General features: G+C 44.1%; 1 protein-coding gene across 3 annotated transcripts in view; it reads left to right on the top strand.

The window, feature by feature from the left end:
• The first annotated feature begins 3253 nt into the window (after window positions 1-3253).
• Window positions 3254-19077, top strand: part of rev3l (REV3 like, DNA directed polymerase zeta catalytic subunit) — a 69652-nt gene continuing 53828 nt past the window's right edge. For 2 of the 3 annotated variants that reach the window (XM_071478431.1, XM_071478430.1), the window contains exon 1: window positions 3254-3932. In XM_071478431.1, the coding sequence (XP_071334532.1) occupies window positions 3794-3932 (139 nt within the window). In that variant the 5' untranslated portion in view covers window positions 3254-3793. Of the gene's footprint in view, window positions 3933-15165; window positions 17452-19077 lie in introns of those variants that run through there. The other variant, XM_071478432.1, reaches the window with a different exon arrangement.

Raw genomic sequence — 19077 nt, 5'->3', positions numbered from 1 at the left:
TACAAATAGTGTTTTCCAGCCATTTTGATGGCAACTATTCAAACTCTATCAGCTGAGGAATACAGCAAGATCTGATCCAAAGCTCAGGAAAAAGCTCGTAAGTGGACTTTGAGTTAGGAATTTTTGTCAAACTTGTTTATGCTGGGATCTGACAGACATTTTTTCCGGAGATGTTGACATTAGAGAAGAACCAAACATTACACTCCTATTACGTTGTTGGACTCATGATAAGCAAATTTTTTTAAAGGATTAAAACTGATGCAACAGAACCAGAGATGTCATCTTTTTTATTCTAGGATTAAGGTTAGGGCCTTCTTCCTTTTCAAAACCTGCCACCTACAGTGCCCACAATAAAAGTCGACCAGTTCAGTGACAGGTTCAGGTGTGTTGTGTTAGTAGAGGTCTGGTAACCTCACTTCTTTTTACTAAATTTTATCCCTAAGACCTGTAAACAGAATTTGGTGGAATTTCCCTCTAATAGTCTGGGATCGGACTCATGTTCTTGCTCTGTGGGGTTGACCTGTTGATACTGAATTTTTGCATGGACACTAAGGCCAGTCTTATAATCGCGAATGTCCATGACAGACTGACTAACTGAGTGATCATAGTTCCACCATTGGTCAGCCAAATGCCACATGAGTTAAAGTTTCCCCATTGGCTGATGCTTTTTTCGAAATGAATTGGTGCAAACTGTTTCTATTAGGGGTCGTTCACAGCCTGCAGTGTTGCCAACTAAAAAAAAACTCAAAACCCAAGCAACAGAGAGTAGGATAGAAGCAAACAGATATAGAACTGAAACCAGCCGAAACCAGGCTAAATGTAAATAGGATGCGAAGATGTCAGTTGTTTACAGCGGTTCCACAACAGTAGTTCACTATGTCCTCACTTTTGTTCATTGACCATATGTGGTTCAACCATATACTAGATTTGGATCTAGTCTTGTTGGATGATCTGTTCCTTTAAGCCCGAGTCCTTTTTTTTCTTGAATTCATCATCACTGAGAGGAACACTATTAAAAACAAATTCATGATGGAAATGAGTGGAAGCTGGCATTTTCACCATCACAGTGGTGCAGCTCTGCTCCCACTGGGACCAGTCATACTAAGACTGTATGCATGTACTGTAAGGCACTTTCGATAAAAGCTCCCACCCAACACTGCATTACATTTGTCATATATAATATGTCTGGATTAGTGTGATGTTAAATGTGTCCCTCATACGTGCTCATAGACCTAGTACATGCCGCTGCCAAATGCAGGCAGATGCCTGCTGATTGGTTCATTAAGAGGGCCGGGCTCTCACTCAAGGTCAGCACACACTCAGGCAGACAGAGGCTCGGTCTCCATCAAGATTAAAATGCTAATGAAACATTTTTCATCATCGGGGAGTCATTGGCTGCAATGTCCCCAGTATGAACCGGACCGAACCAGATGTTCAGAGACAGTTATGGCTCTTTCAGTGGAGAGGAGAAAGCAGTGAGCTCAGCACATCCACCACTGATGCCTGTCAGGCCATTATAGGAAACTGACTGGAATACTGAACAGCCCTGAAGATGTGTGGTTGGCAATAAGACGTCAGACATATCACCACACAAGCAACTGTAGGTGGTCTTGTAGATTCACATAAAATATTTGTACATTTGAAGTCCTAAAAGATTAAAAAGCTAAAGTTTCTAGATAGAGCTGCATGCTGTGAAAGTAAAACGACAAAACATTGTTTAACTAGCCCAGATTGTGTTTATGTTTAGGTAACATTTTTGATTAATCTTTGATTAAAAAAATAATTGAATTCAGTGAGTCAAGACCAACTTATGTGTCATATAACGTCAACTCCTCCACAGGTCATTACAACCCCAAAATTGCCATGACATGTCCTGAGTATGACAATATGGTTGATCTTAAAATCTTCCTAAATAATTTCTTTATGGATATTTCCTTGTGTGATGTATTGTGGAATAAGCATTTTTCTTTCCTCAATTACAGGAAATATATCAGCCAATAAAAAAAAGGTGTCCCTAAGAAATGACCAATGAGGACAGCAAAGCTTTCTATCTCTTTGATCTAGTTCTGATCCTTGTTTTGATGCTGCAGTGGCAAATGAGTTGACAAGTTGTCAAGTTTAACTAAATATTCCACAGTCTTGTTTCCACTGCCTAAGATGAAATGCATTCAGTTATAAAATAAGAGTCCTCCAAAGGTATCTTTGAAATTATTATTAATTATTATTTGTGGCAGCATTGCTTGAGGTTGGCTTATAGAGCTGTTAGCACCCTTATTATTGAGGAATAGCCACACACAAGAGTAGCTAAAAAATAAAGGCATAACATGTACTTCTCACTTTTTTTCAATTACATTTTAAAGCATTTTCCCACTTTAGTGCAATTTGATTGTAATACTAGGATCATATTATATTAGTGGCATATTAGGTATGAGCCAAAGTTTCCTAAGCTGGTTTAAATTGATGTAAAGTGTACATAACAGATCAATAATTGAGTTTTGAGTGTGGTGTAATGGACATCTCTTACATTAAAGGGAGTGCCTGGTCTAATCGCTTTCTATGTTGTTTATGGCATTTGTTTAGATACCTGATCATGTACAAGAACCCTGGAAACTGGTTCTACTGAATTTACCCCAACCCAAAGACAATTATATTTTGTTGCACAATAGACACAAAATATGTGTAAATTCCTGTGCAGCTACAGATATTTTTTAACATATTTGTAACTCTTGCACACATTTAACACTATCAATGTCTACAACTAAAGGGGCACTGAAGCACTCCCTGCTGACCATCTTTTTAACCTCCCCTCTTCTTATTAAAGACTAATAATCTGCAACAGCCACATTCTGCAACAGCAGTTACCCAGCAGTTGCATCCTTAACTCCTAAATCACTAATGTGCTGTTATGAGGTTACTCTTGTCCATAAGACACTGTAGATATAAACACATTATATTTTGTTCTTGTTGCTGATAGTATTTTCATGTGGTCACCTGTTTTATTTATTTATCAGTTTATGCATTCAGTGCTTTATGTTGTGTTAGTATGTGAGTTCAACCAAATAATTCCTATCAGCCACAGTGTATACCTAAGTATTGAATCTTGGACCAATCAATAAGCCAGATTTACTGTTTAGATTTGTATGTTGTGCCAAACAGGATGTTTGATTTTGCTGATTAACTTCATACAGATTTTGATGAATGTCGTCAACATTGCTTTTATTCTGAAAATTACAACCGGATGTACTAATCTTCTGTATTCTGACCACCTTGGAGTCTGTCGTAGGTTAGCTAACGGGGGCTAGCCCGTTATGGAAGAAGAAGGAGCACAACTGAGGGGCTGTCTGATGAAACGGGGCTGGCTGGGACTAGTTCTGGGACGTGATTTGGAAAGATAACGCTACATACCGGAAGCCTGGGGAACGTCTTCCTGGCTGAAAACAAAAACACTACAGAGAGTGCTAAAATCACGGGACAGCCACAATTACAAGTACAACATGGATCCGACAGCTGTATAGCGTCGGTCTTATACCCGCCACCGCGGAGTTTAGCTCTCCGCAGCCGCAGTTGGACTTCAACGGCCGCGGCACCTCGGGGCGCGCTGAAGCTACGGGAATCTTTGTTCGCGTTTTTTCATGGGACACAACCGGGCCGCCTCCTCGTTGTTTTACCCCGGTGACAGCACTCCCCTCGGTTGGTATCGACTGACCACCGAGGTCCCCGCATCTTATGGACTCCTAACAGTAGTTTCTTGGCTTTTTTGTCGGTCGGTCCCTCTCTGGCTGACGCGGCAATCATGTTTGCCGTGCGCATCGTCACCGCAGACTACTATCTGGCAAGACCCATTAAAGACCTGGATGCCTGTTATTCTGAATTCAGGGAGAGCGACGTGAAGAAAGTACCGGTGGTGCGGATATTTGGGGCAACACCCGCAGGTCAGTGGACCCCTGTGTTTGTTTCGTGTGTCTCTGTGGCGGTGGGAGCTAATGGTGGCCGTGCTGCCGTGCACCGCACCACGCGGCGTGTTACGTGGTCGCGGCCGCTGTTTGAAGACCCGCGCTGTGCGGTTCGCAGCACGTCTGACGGCTGTTGTGTGCAGAATGACACCGGGAAGGTGATTAGGGTGTTGACACACTGTAATAACGCGGTGTGCAGCGCTGTTGCTTTGCATGGGGGCTGCCCGCAGCGGTGGGAGACCTCCTCTGCTTCCCCCTCCTCTCCCTCTCACGGCTCGGCTTTGTTTTCTCCCCGGCTCCATCATGGCATGGAGGTGGCGGACACCGCTGGCTCCCGCTGCTCGACTTCTGCCTGTGCCTGCCTCAAAAAGCAGTCAGGGACAGCGTACATGCTTCCCTTTATGGAGGTTTTATTGTGCTTAAAGCAACCTGTGGAGTGTTGACAGGCTAGACTACAAAATGCTGCCGCCTCTTAGAGCTTTCCTCCATTTTTGTGGCTTAATGCAAGAAAACAAGAGAGAACAATGAAGGCAAACTTTGTCCATCACCATAGTGAAATTTGGTGACTGCAGCATTTTCAGCAGACATAGAATACAGACATATTGTATTAGTGGCAGAGAATGAGACTGATTTCGGGGGTTCTGAAAAACTATGTGCTCCTTGGAAGACAGTACAATCTGAAAAGGCAGGAGCCATCATCACAGCACATTAATATGCAGGAAATAATGAGTGGGTCATGATAAATGGACACATAATCTTACATTGTGTGAAAATGAGGTGCATATTGACATTAGTGATAAGACATATGGAGAAATTGTCATTGCTTAAAGAGTGCTCTCATCTGTACACATTGTACAAAAGAAGAACGATTTACTGTTGATGAGTGTTTTTCCTGAGCTTTGGCACATCCCCTGCTCTTTAATAAAGCCATTACAGCCAAACACTCTGGGTACCTTAATCCTCATGCTGAAAAACAATAGAATCATTTCCTGCACAATGGCACAGCATTAGCATCCCTGCCAAATCCTCTAGCACTTGCCCTGCCCCTCTTCAGCCCTATTTGACATTTGGTGAAACCACCATTGCAAGTGACTTTATATTTTTAAGCATGTTAGATGTTAGTCCCCACTGGAAAAAAAATTGCATTAAAACTTGTCTCCCATAATGAGTTAGTGCACCTTCGCAGGATGACCTGGAGTGTCCAATAGGATGTACCTCAGGGAGGATTAAAGGCTTTAGATCAGAGAAATGAAGGATGGTGGGTCAGGGTTAGGATGTCAGGTCTAATTTGGTTCTGTTATAAACCTGCAAGTTTGCATGTGGTTGTGCTACACACATACATACACACACACACACACACACACACACACACTGCAGCAGAGGCAGTCTGAGAGGCTTGTCAGTTGAATGCATGTTGAGCAGCAATTCATCAACACTGATTCAAACACAATAAACCCAATTAACATAGTGTTGCAATTAGGTTCTCAAGCAGGGCGTTACCTAAGATGCTGATATATTTCATATTAAGATGCAAGACTGGGATCATAATATGAAAAGTATTATTTATACCACGCACACAATGGCATCATTGCTTAACTGTTTTCTTCCTTTTTCTGGTCTGGTTTTAAGGTAATAGTGCTACAATCAGTGCTGCACTGTCCTGATCTTGTTAGACAGCTCCAACACTTCATTATATAAGTAATATTTCAAGCCAGCACACCAAATATTTGTTGGTTCCAGTCCTAAATGTGAGGATTTGCTGCTTTTCTTTGTCATAGTGATAATGAATTGAATATCTTGACTGTCTGTTGGATAAAATAAGCTTCTAAGAGTCACCTTTGTCTGTAAGAAATATTAAAGGGCGTTTTTGTATATAGTAATGGGGGACAAAAATGTTATTGTGATTGAAAAAAATGTTACATTAGTCAATACCAATCATTTTTGATGAACTATTTTTAATAAAGACCAGCCAGATTTTCAACCACACTGAGTGGTAGCATATCCTCAGCAATGCATAATGAGTTATGTCCTTTGTTTGGATGTTTTTTTGTTTGGTGGAGATGCTGAATACATCTCCATCGTGGAGTGGCTGTGGGTTGGTTATTTAGATGTAGCAGATGTTGATGGTGACTGAAGACATGTTGCGGGTGGAGGCATCTAAGGTGTTGTTGTTAGTGTAGCTGAACAACACACCTGTTAAATGATTGGCTGTTTGTGTGTTTGCATGCTCCATTATCAAGGGATATGATGTGTTAATGAGCCAACCATGAAATAATCAGCATTCCTATCGAACTATTTTCTCATTGCTGTTAATTAAAGGTCTATTGGTGATACATGTTGCTAGGGTTTTATCGCCTAGACCTGATGTAAAGTAGTCTAAAACCTAAACATATGCAGTTTATAATGATATAAAACAGAGAAAAGCAGCAAATTGTCACATTTAAGAAACTGGATCCAGTGAATTTTGGAGCTTTTGCTTGATATGTGACTATGATTAACCCCCTACCTCTATCTGTCAATCAAACAACTGATTCATCTACTCATCATTTGAAGCCCAATCCTCATTAAATTAGAATACAGCATTTTTCAACCTGTGTCACATTATTGTATGCACTCTGATTATGGATCATTGAGACTGTGCTCTTAGCTGCCTTGTAGCCATGTGAGCAGATGCCTGTGCAGATATCAAAAAACTGGGGGGGTTATATTCTGTGTGAGTCAACTTTTGCCTGATAGTTGCCCTGATATACCTCGTCCCTGTTGTGTTTCCTGAATCTCTTCGACAGAGGTCGCAAGTACAAGGTTTAGCATGACCCATGGTCAGAACAGGAACAGGTGTCTTAACCTTAATTTAATTGTGTAGATCTCTGCTGAAATCACAATTATCCCCAAACTACTCTTATCAAAGTTTTATGGAGACATATTTAGAGGTAAATGATCTCACTTCGCATTTTTTGCCATATCACGCAACCTGTAGTTTCCAAACTGAACTTCTCCACAGCAAACTTTTGAAATGTCATGGCAGGAAAACTGCTGGTGTAGTTAATAGCATAACAAATGATGGCAGAGATTCATTTGTCTCCTAGTAAGCCATTCAAGTGAGCCAATGAGCACAAAACTAGGACCATGGAAGAGGCTCATCTACATGGTTTACAACAACAAGCACAGAGGAAACACTGTGATGAACTGATACAGGAATGATAATTGTTGTAACATTGCTCTTGTGTAAATGCCGACACCTGATCCTCTGATTGTTAACATTCATGTCATTTTTTTGAAACAGGTTTCATTGGTCCCATTGAACCGTTAAAAACTTAAACTGGTTGAGTTTTTACACAAGTGTACACAAAACACAGGATTTGGCATCGTTTCTCCATTGTGTATGTGGTTTGAATCAGACTGTGTTGTCTCAAGTTGCAGTATTGATAAAGTAGCCCGTCTGTAGTGTGTGCTGTGGGAGCCCTGCATATTTGCGTGGCTTAACTCTCCTTTTGCTCAGTTTATGTATCACTTGCGGCAAGCCGCAGTCAGAGTTAGCTCTGCGTTTCCAGAAATAAAATTACATCACCATCTGGAACACATTGAAGCAGTCAGGAATCTCAGAGTCAGGCCACACCTACCATGAAGAGTTATTTTTTAATATTTCCTTTTGCCTTCGTGGTGATTTTTAGCGTCTGACTCGAGGGGAGGAGTTCATGAGCAGCTTTGCTAAATATGTGTCGGCTTTTATCTCATCAGTGTGTTTTCCCCGGTGTAAGCGGTCAGCAGTGCATCTGCACCATGTGGCTCTGGCTACAACCCGGGGCCTCATGCTCCCTGTCCTTTCCTGACCCAGCCATGCACACTCCCACCAATCATCTCTGTGTAATTCGATGCCACACTTCTACCCCCCCCCCCTTGTTAGCATTCAGTGAGTGGCCTGCTTGTATTGCACTCATCCTGTACATGCATTCCTATCTGTGAAGTAGCTCGGGGGGGGGGGGCAGAAATGCCTTTTGTTGTGGAAATTGCACTTGTGATCAGCATTGCATCATGCTTATTATAGGTTGGTTTTTAACAATCTCCAAGGGCGGCAAACACAAAGCACCTCCTCACACTGCTGAGAATTACTGTCAATGCAGCTGCAGCTGCAACCTTTTGAGGTTTGACAGCATTGATCTCCATCCTCGGTGCCGACAAGCTCGGCCCTGATGCGCTGACAGGCCCTGGGCCCCTGGAACAACAGGAGGCACAGTGTTTTGCTTGGACAAGTGCACTCGAGTGTTTGTTGGGGGTGTGTGTGTGTGAGAGCAGAGAGGGAGGAAGTGCATGACCAACTGCCCTGAATGAGAGGGCCAAGAAGTGAGGCGCTGTAAAGAATAAAACTGCCCCCCCACCCACCCCTGGTTTAGCTCTCTCCAGGGGTACTCTTAATGCCATCTGAAGGAATTCCTCCCGGATCCATTAGTAGGATAATAGGTGGATTTGAACAGGCTCTTTGGCTCATTAGGAAGGTTATTGTCCCCTCAACTGTTTACTTTCCTCTCTTCCTGTCGGTTACTCGGGTTCAATTATCTTCCTCTAACTACTGCTCTAGTTGATTCTAATTATTTTATGATTGAGAGAGACGTATGTTTGTTGACACGGTGTCTCTCGATTGAATTTTCTTTCTTTTGTCCTCCCGATTTTCCACCTTTCTTTCAGGGAGTGTCTGATGAGCGATGCATGTTATTGCTGCAGGTTTATCAGAGGAAAATGGAGCCGTATAGATGATAGTCACAAAAAGAGACTGATCACTGCTCCACACTAATCCTCATCCTGTGATGTTTTTGCCCACAGACTGAGGCCCACCTTCTTGTCAACGTTTCTTAGAAGTTGAGTCAGAGCAAGATACAGGATTTCTTCATTTGATTATTTGAAAAAATTCAGGAGGAGGACGTTGTGTTTCAGACACATGTATATTGACTGCTCAGGTTTACTTGTAAGTAAGGACTGTGTAGTGTGTAGTGACAGAACATGATCACACTGATATTTATAAGAGAAATATTTGACTGAAATCGGTCAGTTTCAAGGGATTTGTTTGGCTCACTGGATCCAGATATGGAGACAACGAAAGTTCATGTTGTTATAACATTCAGTATTTTTGTCATTAGTTATGATCTGTCAATCATCAGCTTTTTGTGCCACAACAACCCCCACCCTCCTGGTACCTGTTACTCTGTACTGGCAGTAAATAGCAGTAAATAACAGCAAACTGCAGCGCAGACTGTCACACTGAGCTCAGATGAAATGAGTGCACATACATTTGGTAAATAACATAAAAAATTCAACATTTTTATTTGGTTTCTTGGGGGTGGGGTGGGTCTTAATGGTAGGGGAAACACTGAGGAGTAAACCTAGCAACTCCACCAGCCAACACACACACACATAGGATACACAGATGTCAGCAGTCCTGGACAGTCGAGACCATCAGATATATCTGTCACCCAGCATAACGACAGTCAGTGCATCTGTACTGTGGTGACAGCCGCAGCGGGGGTGGGGTCAGGCTTGTGGAGCCTGCTGTCTATTGTCAGTTGGTTTGGCTGTTTCACTCAGACAAAAGGTGAATTCTGTCAGATGTGAGGTTTGAGGTAGTGTTGTTATCATTGTTTGTTGGAGTTAATAATGAGATCTGCAGATTGAACTGAAAGTTAACACTTTTAAAGATAAAGGTGATGACAGTGCCTGTGTTCTTTACATTTCCTGTCAGTACAGGTGTACCCAGGTACACACACAGGCTTGTGTTTTGAATCAAATGTTTTTAAACCCCCCCCCCCCCCCCCCCCCCCCCCCTCCCCCCCACCCGAGTGTAGTGTAAGACATTAGGCCATGTGGGCTGCGATGGAGCAGGCTGGAGCTGGGGCCTCAGAGTTGTTGTTGTTCTCTGGTAGCTGCCTGCCAGATGGCTTTGCCAGTGAGGTAATGTGATTTAGTTCATCACCATGGTGAGATGGATGCCCATTGGTGGTGGGGGTGGGGTGGGGGGTGGGGGGGGTGGGGGTGCAGGGTGCAGGGTGCAGGAAGTATTTTGTCTTTTGATGCAGCTTTATTAAAAAGCCAGTGTTTGATGTGAAGTGCCTTCTAATGCAGGGGCCTGCTGAGGCCTGCTGTTGGTGAGGTCGTATACTCTGGCAGCACCTCTTCTTTTTTTCCAAAGCAGGTTTCTGTAATGTGGTTCTGTGTGGTCTGAAGAGAGAGGCCTGTGTTGGCACGTGGTCTTGGGTCATTTCAGGTCCTCCCCGCTCAGTGTCGGGCCCTTCCTCTCTTCTCCTGCCCCATTGTCCCCATAGGGAGAGAGAGAAAGAGAGAGGGGGGCCCCAGCTTTGTCCACCCAGCCTGTGAGAGAGGGAGACTTCCCACTCTGTGTTCCCTCAGGGCCTCTGGCAGTGCTGCAGGAGAACTCTGCAGTGTTTCAGGGCAGATTAAGACCTTGTTTAAAAAGAATGAAAGAATTTGGCAGGCTGAGGAAAGCTTGAATCGCTGCTCGAGGGGGGAGAATGCTTTGAACCTGCCATGCTGTGCCATTCAACATGGATGTTAATGAGGCCCGTGTGTGTGTGGTGGGTGTGCACATTTGCACAAATGCACACAAAGACAAACAGAGTGATTAAGTTTTTATCTGTAGCATTGGGGCTATATCTGTAAATGAGGGGGCAGTAGCACTACCTCCTGTTACAGGAATGCACCAGTGCTTCAGCTCTGCTCGTACATGTTAGCTTTTGCTATTTCACTTTTATAGCTCCAGAACAGACCGGATTAAGGGCTACTTGTTTTCTTCTTATGAATGAGGACCGATTAGTCATCACTGGAAAATGTTAATCACACCTCAAATCTCAATACAATACAATGCTTTGGTCTTTTATAGGCTCAATATTTTACTAGATCTGTCTTAATTTATTTGCAGAGCATATTTGCCTAAAGTCAGTGCATTCCTTTACCTGTGCAAAGTCCATTCTTAGACTCCAGACCAACACCCACCAGTCTTTGTGCTGCTGTTTCCGTTCAGTCTGAGACTGCAGCGGGAATGGAAATGGTCTGTTTGATCAAATTTTAATTCCATAGCTGTGCACAGTCAGTTTGAGGGCAGGCTTATTATAACGGGGATGGGGAGGGAAATTCTGGAAGCCCAGCTCTAAAAATAGCACAACTTTTGTGTGTGTGTATATGTGGGTGCCTGTGTGTTTTAATGTGACCACAGTTGTGTTGTTGCTTTTGCTGCTGTTTAATGTGCGACCAAGTGTCTCCAGTTGCTTTCTGTGAGCTGATTGTATATTTCTGGGAGACATTTACCAGCTTTTATTCCTCAAGGAGGTATGTCTCGACCTGCTTGGTTCTTTTCGTATCCAAACTCTGTACTCCGACTGGCAAGACATGCCGTGAATATCAAATTTCATCTGAACTGAGAAGAGGAGGGCAGGTGGTGCTTGGAGATCTCTCCTCACACTCATTATGAAATCTGTAGCATCTCTCTGCAGCTCATGTCGTGTCAGGATTTTTAGTGCTTAAGGTTTTGCTCTCTTAAATACAGATCTCCTTCCTTGTGCATTTTATCCTCGAGTGCCCTTTGTCTCTTATGACTCTTGTTGTCCCCATGATCTTTTCCCTCTTCTTCTTCTTCTCCTCCTGTCAAGGTGATCCACAGTACTCCTGCCCGCCCCCCAGATATGAATCTACAGTAACAGACGAATTGAGCTGCACTCTGTGAGGCTGCTTAAAATGGAGACGCACAATCTGCATTCAAATTATTCTGTGGCTGTGATGAGAGAGAGAGAGAGAGAGGCTGCTGAACTGAATTTGCTGTCAGGAGTTTTGCTCCAGTTGCCGAGCATCAACAATCACTGATCACCAACAGTGCTGTTGCAGGATTATTATATTACGCACAAGGACCGCCTGTCTGCTTGTAGGCTACCTTTAGGTTTCCCACTAAGGATGCCACCCGTCCTGTACACTATGCCCTTTGCTGCATGTCATCTGCTTTCCTCTCTAATACTATTTGTAAAGCTTGTAGTTCACAGCATTATTTTACCCTTGATATTTTTGGGTTATGAGCACATGAAAGAGTGTGTATCAGCATTTTGACATCTCCAAAAATGTTTGTAAAAGAGTCAACACTAAGCTGGCTGGCTAAAGCTTCCTTCATCTGGCTAAATAAACAAATCATAAAACAAAAAAGTATGCACTGTGCATACAGGGTTAATGCTGCCGGCACCACAGATCACCAAATCCACACACCAAAATGATGCACAGGTGAACAAAACAGCCCACGAGCCATGACTCATTTAGAAATACAGCTGGCAAGACATTAGGTTTTATTTTTTGACCACTAATCAGAGGGTTGGTGGTTTGATCCCAGCTCCAAGTGTCCTTGGGCAAGATACTGAACCATAAATTGCCTCTGAATATGTGAGTGAATGAGTGAATGTGGCATGGATTGTAAAGTGCTTTGAGTGGTCAATAAGACAAAAGTCTACAAGTGCAGACCATTTACATTCACCATGTTATCATTCGTTGCAGCCTCACAAATGCTAATGTTCAGTTTTTCGAAGGCCCCCCCCCACCCCAAGCTCAAATGTTTGCTGCCTCTGGTGGAGCTGTTTTGGGGAAGTTAAATTCCCATAATCAGACGAAGACTTTTACACATAGCTTTATATAGGGGAGAGCAGCGTTTGAGGCTCTTGTGTCCTTTCATTAAACTAGCTTTATGCGTTCACAGTGAACCATGCATCAATCAGGGTTTAGCCACATTTCAGGAAGACTGTGATGATCCTGTTTGGGGCCTGGTGATTTGGTTCCTGTTCATTGACTCTGATCAGACCACACTCACACAGTCCTGAGGAGGCAGATCAGATTAGATTAGTGTAGAGTTTAGAGTGTTTCATTTATTTAGATCAGAGATTAGTGTTGAGTGTTAAGGGCATGTAACTAATTTAGTATTGCACTTCTCTAATATTGTTGGACAATTATAAAATAATCAGTCAATCAGAATTGTGGCAAAAATCAAAAGAATTCATTTTCCCTCAATATTCTACACTAATGACAAAGTTAAAACTGAATTTTCATACATTTTTGCAAATGTATTAAAAAGGCAGCCACTGCTGCGTCTGCTGTCCCTTTCAGAACCATCTTGAGCCCCAACAGTCCTGTGAACTACAGTGCTGCTCCATTAACTGTAATTATTCACGTGTTACACATGATGTAACCCTAAATGAACCACTTCTAATCAGTAACGGCTGCCTACACAAATGTTTACTGAGAAAAGGCACAGATGGAAATCAAAGAATCAGTACTGGATCATTTAAAGAAACAATGCGATTACCAGAAAAATAGTTTTTGTTGTTGTTGTTTTGTGTTCCCCAGTTCTGGAACAGTTTCTTTGTGAGCAGCAGCCTGGCAGAGGGAATGTAGCTACCTGAAGTTACATGTCACTGTGAGGTGACAGGCCTGTGCAGAGACTTGTACCAAAACCTGTTTGGAAACCTGTGCTGTTGCTGTAGTGCAGGGAGGAGGAGGTGGAGAAAACAAGCACGTTTCCCTAATAGTTCAACTAGTCCTTTAAGGCTGTGGTGAACAGCAGCGTGCAGCTTCTGCAGCCGCCTGTCTCTGCAGTCAGCATCAGAGATGTTGTGGCGTGTGTGTGTGTGTGTGTGTGTGTGTGTGTGTGTGTGTGTGTGTGTGTGTGTGTGTGTGTGTGTGTGTGTGTGTGTGTGTGTGTGTGTGTGTGTGTGTGTGTGTGTGTGTGGGAGAATGAGAATATCCCTGCTTGTGTGTCCTAGTAGCTGCAGGCACCCTGAGGATTTCCCCTCTACTGGTCACAGTCTCTGCCTGTCTGTGTCTCTCTCTTCCTCTTCTGTACTCCTCCTCCTCCACCACCTCCTCCCGTGCCTCTCTCTTCCTGTCCTCCACATTCCTTTGTTTTACTCGACATGCCGTTCCAGTTTTGAGGATTTTCACTTTCTCCCCCTGAATCGCATCAGCGTTTCCTTTCATCTCTCTGTGCTGTCCCTCCTCCTCCTCCCCTACCTCCCCCACCTCCCCCATCTATGCTCTGGCCTGCCCTCAGATTGTCCTGGACTGCCTCCATGGGAAAGATGCTGCATAGGACACAGAGGGTGTTTACCACTGGATCTGGTTTGGCCTTTGGTCTCATCCTGTCAGCTCCTCCCTTACCTCACCTCAACTCAAAGCCCCACGCACTCTTTAACCCCACTACCCCCACCCCCCTGCCCACACCCACCTCTTCATATCTTGTAGCCTTATTCACTTGCATGCCTGAACATTAAGATGGTGGTACTCATTCGTGAGGACAGGTCCTTTTGTGGAGCAGGGGTAGTTCAGGGTCCCTCAACCTACCCTGCTGAATGCTGCCATAACAAAATTGTAGTCGCAATATTTTCAGGGTGTCTGGTGATACACGATATATATCTCAGTATTCTGAAATCTTCATAACTGCACCATTTAACCCTTAAATGCATAAAATCCCACCAGTATGATGATTATGTAACATTTGTCTGCCTTAAAGCATTCTTGTTTACTGTTTATTCATTATTGGTTTCTACGGGTACAATTTTAAATTTGCAAAAAGAGGGAAAACACAACCAAGTTAAATCTGACCCTTAACAAAATCAGAATTCAAAGCAACAAAAAAGTGCCATCAGTGAGAATCACTGAACCAGTTCATCTGCCTTCATCTTCAATTACCTTTTCTCAACACATGTAAACTGACTGTGGTGCTTCACTTTAGCTCTCTCCTGCTCCACATAGAGTGTAGTTGTGTTCTGAGTCCGTCCAGCACCTCTGTCCTGCTGTATCTGCTCTACTTGCTCCTCCTCACCCTTCTTGCTCTCTTTCCTCCCTCCTCCTCCTCCTCGTCGGGACTCAGGCTTCCACCACCGTGTCTGCTTCCTCCCCTGGCCCTGTCCTGCTCCTGCCCTCGGGCTGTGCTTGGCCTACATGGCCTACGCTGATGCTCCCCATATTTCTGCACAGCACTCTGGCCAAACAGTCAGGCTTTTTTCCTCTCTCTCTCTCTCTCTCTCTCTCTGCTCCGAGGAGAAGGTCAGCTGAGGTTATATGGGAATGAAGTGTCCTAGTTCACAGGGTTCTTCCTGTAAACCCTCAGCCTGCTAATTACACTCTCACTGGATTGACTGTTCTTTTCTCTCTGTGCCTTTCATCTGATTTGTCGCTCTCCCTCTTCCTCTGGCCCAGATGCTTCTCTTCTTTCCCTCCAGACCTATTGCTTCCCGTCTCCTCGCTCTGCAGCTGTTTCCCTTCAAATGTTGCACAAATTTTAAGTGGATCTACAAAAAATTGGCAAAATTAAACACAGACAAGTCAAGAAAAGATTACATAACCATTAACTTTATATTTGGCACATTATAGCAGTTCATGACTGCTTCCCACCCAGTAAGAGATCTCTGCCGTTTTGAATGAATGAAGTTCTCTCCTATGTATGTAGTGCCTCTTACACTCAAGAGAGAGATGGGCGGGTCGAGAGACCTGCCTGCAGGCAGGGAAACATGAGGCGGGACGAGCTGGGGCAGCGATTGACCAAACTAAGCAATGTCAAAGCGGTGCGCCACAGAATGGAGACCAACTGCCACACTGTCTATATATGGGAAACACTGTAATATACTTATAGACCCTGTGTTGATTGTGTTGAAACCACACTCACTTCGATTCACTGATCACGAGCAGAAAAATTCTTACAGGTCATTAATGTCACTGACTCTCATTGACCTCAAGGTTGTGTTTTATTGTAGAACTCAGTTGATGTTTATTGTTCTTTGTTGTCATGGAAACCTGTGTTGTCCTGATGGCCTAGTGATGTGGGCACATGCCCCGTGACAGCAGCTATGGTGTTTGCATCGCCCTGTTTCTCTCTGCTGTGAACTGTGTTCACACAAACATTGGCTCCTGTCAAATGATACTTAGCTGTCAAACAATGTGCATGAACACATCTTCCTAGAACACTGTGGCTATAGTTTAATGTTTGAGATGGATAAGAGAGATTGGAAAAGACAGAGAGAGGCTCCAGGCCAGCTCTGAACTCTGAACATAGAAGGTCTCAGACCAGCTGCTGGGATACTCCAACAACACCCATGGTTGTTCACGTCATGGGCAGAGCAGGTGAGAAGTGGATGGATGGAATGTAGAGAAGAGAGCAATTAGCTAAAGAGATTTCATCTTTGCAAAGAGACCCAGGACTTAAGAAGGAGCATGTCCTGGTGAAAAGCACATGTCATAGGTGAGAGTGTGAGTCATTAGTCTGGTCTGACCGGACTGTCATCTGCTATTCCTGTAGGTCACAGACTGCGCTTCTTCTTGTTAAAGGTTACACATTTTCACAACTCTCTGATTCACTGTTAGTAGAGAATAACTATTTTCCTCCTGGTATTGGTGTCATTCTAATCATGTCCCTTGAGTTGTCCATCTTCTTTTTGATTCATCCCTGACTCGGTCCAGATTGGTCGAAGCTGCTGTCTCCATCTGCGCCATCTTCTCACATACAAGAGTCTTAACAGGAGTGAACGGCAGGAAGAGTGGCCTGCGCGATCACAGCGTACACCGGCCAACGTCACTTCACAGCCAACCTCGACTCTGGTGTTCATATTCATGAAGATCGATGTATCCTCGCTTTGTCTGCTTAACGAACGTCTGGCATGAAGCTCAACCAAGTCACCATCTGGTCAGCCTCATCCTGTCTGTTCAAATGACTGGCTCAACGGCGCTGTCTGTCCCGTCAGCCGGGGAGACGCCAGGGATAGCTGGCACGGAGGTGCACGCCTGTTCTCCAGCAGGCTCAGCTTGAGCAGTGGGGACATGCTGGCAGCAAAGTGGTCATTAAGGGAAAATGGGGAGCTCATTGTGTTCCCTGTCATGAAACTGGGGCAGGGTGTCAATGACTTGGTTGCCAGTTATCCTGTCCACCACAAGTGTTAGCTTAGACACAGGTGACTGGATTTGAATGGAAATTATGCAGTTTATGTTTTAGGTCTCAGCACAAATTACACAGACTTTACAAAGGTTGTTTGTACATTTGCATGTCAGAACATATTTTTCATGGAGTGGTCTTGTTGTGGCGATTTTTTGTTCTGTTGTCTTGTTAATATGTGAAGACACCATGTTGCCATCAGAAGGAAAAGTGTGAGAAAATACAGCGTCACTGTGTCTCCATCAGGCCTTCAGCGCTGTGCACAGGAGCAGTGTAGGAAGTCCTCCAGCTTGTTTGGGAGTAACCCGGGCGGGACGTCATCTCTCCTCAGCCCCTGGCTCATTGCTCAGGCCTGCAGCCAGGAAAGGCCTGGCTGTACGGCAGGAGGGAGGGCCCACCTATCTGCCCGGCTTAACGAAGCCCAGACACAGTCAGAGAGGGAGACTTACCCAGCCAGTTTGAGGCTTGGACCCAGCTCTCCCTTCTGCAGTGTACATTTGTGTTTTGGGAGATGGTTTCTTAATAACCCATAATTGTGCAGCGGTAAGTGGAACCATCCTGCAGTAATTTATTTGTGCTGAGACTCAGAATATGTTGTATGTTAATGTTTGATGTTGATGAGTTTATGTTTTACTTCAGGAACAGGAAGAAATTCTCAGAGGACAGTGGGGGTTGTTGTTGGGAGCTGGGAGTGTCATATTACACCAGGTTGGATTCAGAACACTGTTGGTTGCTTTGCTTTTTACCAATTAAATTTAAGAAGCTGGGTTAAATTTTTTTTTTTTTAAAAAAGCGTGTGTCGTGCCAGTAAGCAATTGAAACCAGTGACCAGTGTGTTGGAGGTTTGCTCAGACTACAATAAGCTCTTTTTGCCTGGAGCGCCGTCACGGTCTCTGAGCCAGCCCCGTCTTTCACCTTTCCTCTCTTTTATGAAAATCCTCTGACAACTTTGTCAACTCCATCTGCTGAATAAGATCACATGAGTAAAAGCTCCAGAACTGCTGCTAAATTGACATTGAAGTAAGATTAGTTCCTGAACTGCTGTTTCCAATAATGAACTTTGAAACTTAACTTTTAAGCCAACGTGGATAACAAGTCTTTAAAGTGCTCACACAGATGGAAACAGAAACAGACAACAGGACAAACTCCATTACATGTGTGACACGATCAAAAGCTCCAGAACAATTACTCAGTGGACCTTTACTGAGAGTGCTGAGTTTTCATTGGATAAAGCACCATTGCTCTCTGCAACTTCCTCATCTAGTGTTTATCTGGCAACAGGCTTTTAATGTGAAGTAGTAGCAGGAAGTGTTCAGTTTGTATTGGTGGCGGTCACAGTGGGCAGATACGCACACCTTTCTGTGCACTTTGCAAAATGCATGAAAGGTGTGGTGGAGCCAGCAGAGAGCACACTGCCTGTGAGCTGCGACCGGCTCTATGTGAAGTCTGGCCAGATGAGTCACCACAGCTGCTCTGTGTGTACAAGCACAATGGTGCAGGAGCGAGTAACTGCTGTCATCTCTGTAAGTGTAAAGGTGGTGAGTTGTATATGTGCAGATGAATAAGTGGAGGTTGGTGTGCATTGTCAGTTCTAGCAGGAAAGCCTCCAGACATGAGGTGGCCCAGTGGTTAAGGTGAACATAATAAGCTGTGATCACAGTTCCTACCAGGGACCGTCGTTGCATTTGGTTCCCCATCTGTCCCGCCCCTTATTTACTGTCTACCCCTGAATATGCTGACCACTTGAATGGAAATACTTTGCCGCACCTGAATTTGTGTTTTTAGAGAGGCAGTCTCATAACTGGTAATTTCCAGGACTGATCACCAGTCAGTCTGTTCATTCACAGCCATGTTGTTTTCTTTTTTTTGAAGACAGTACGTTGAACCAACATACTGTGTCTTTTTAATGCAGTAAGCATGTGTGAAATCTGTTACCTTAGGTGCGTACCAACCTCTGCATCATCTCCTGTGCGTGCAAGGTCTGCAGCAATTACGGTGCACACACTCAGTCAAGTCACACTCTGTGTTGTTTGTCTTGGGTCAGATTAGCTATTGCACTGACTACACTGCTGAAGCTTGTGTGTCTTTGTTCAGACTCAGAGAGGGGCAGCAGGTCTCCTTTGTCTCGTATGTGTTGTTTTCTAAATGCTTTCTCATTTTCCTTCTCTG

Source organism: Trachinotus anak, unplaced genomic scaffold (genome assembly GCF_046630095.1).
Source record: "Trachinotus anak isolate AG129_WGS33_773 ecotype Australia unplaced genomic scaffold, CSIRO_AGI_Tana_v1 ptg000005l, whole genome shotgun sequence".
Classification (NCBI taxonomy): Eukaryota; Metazoa; Chordata; class Actinopteri; order Carangiformes; family Carangidae; genus Trachinotus; species Trachinotus anak.
The sequence above is the reverse complement of the archived record's forward strand: the minus strand, read 5'-3'. Positions and strand labels throughout refer to the sequence as shown.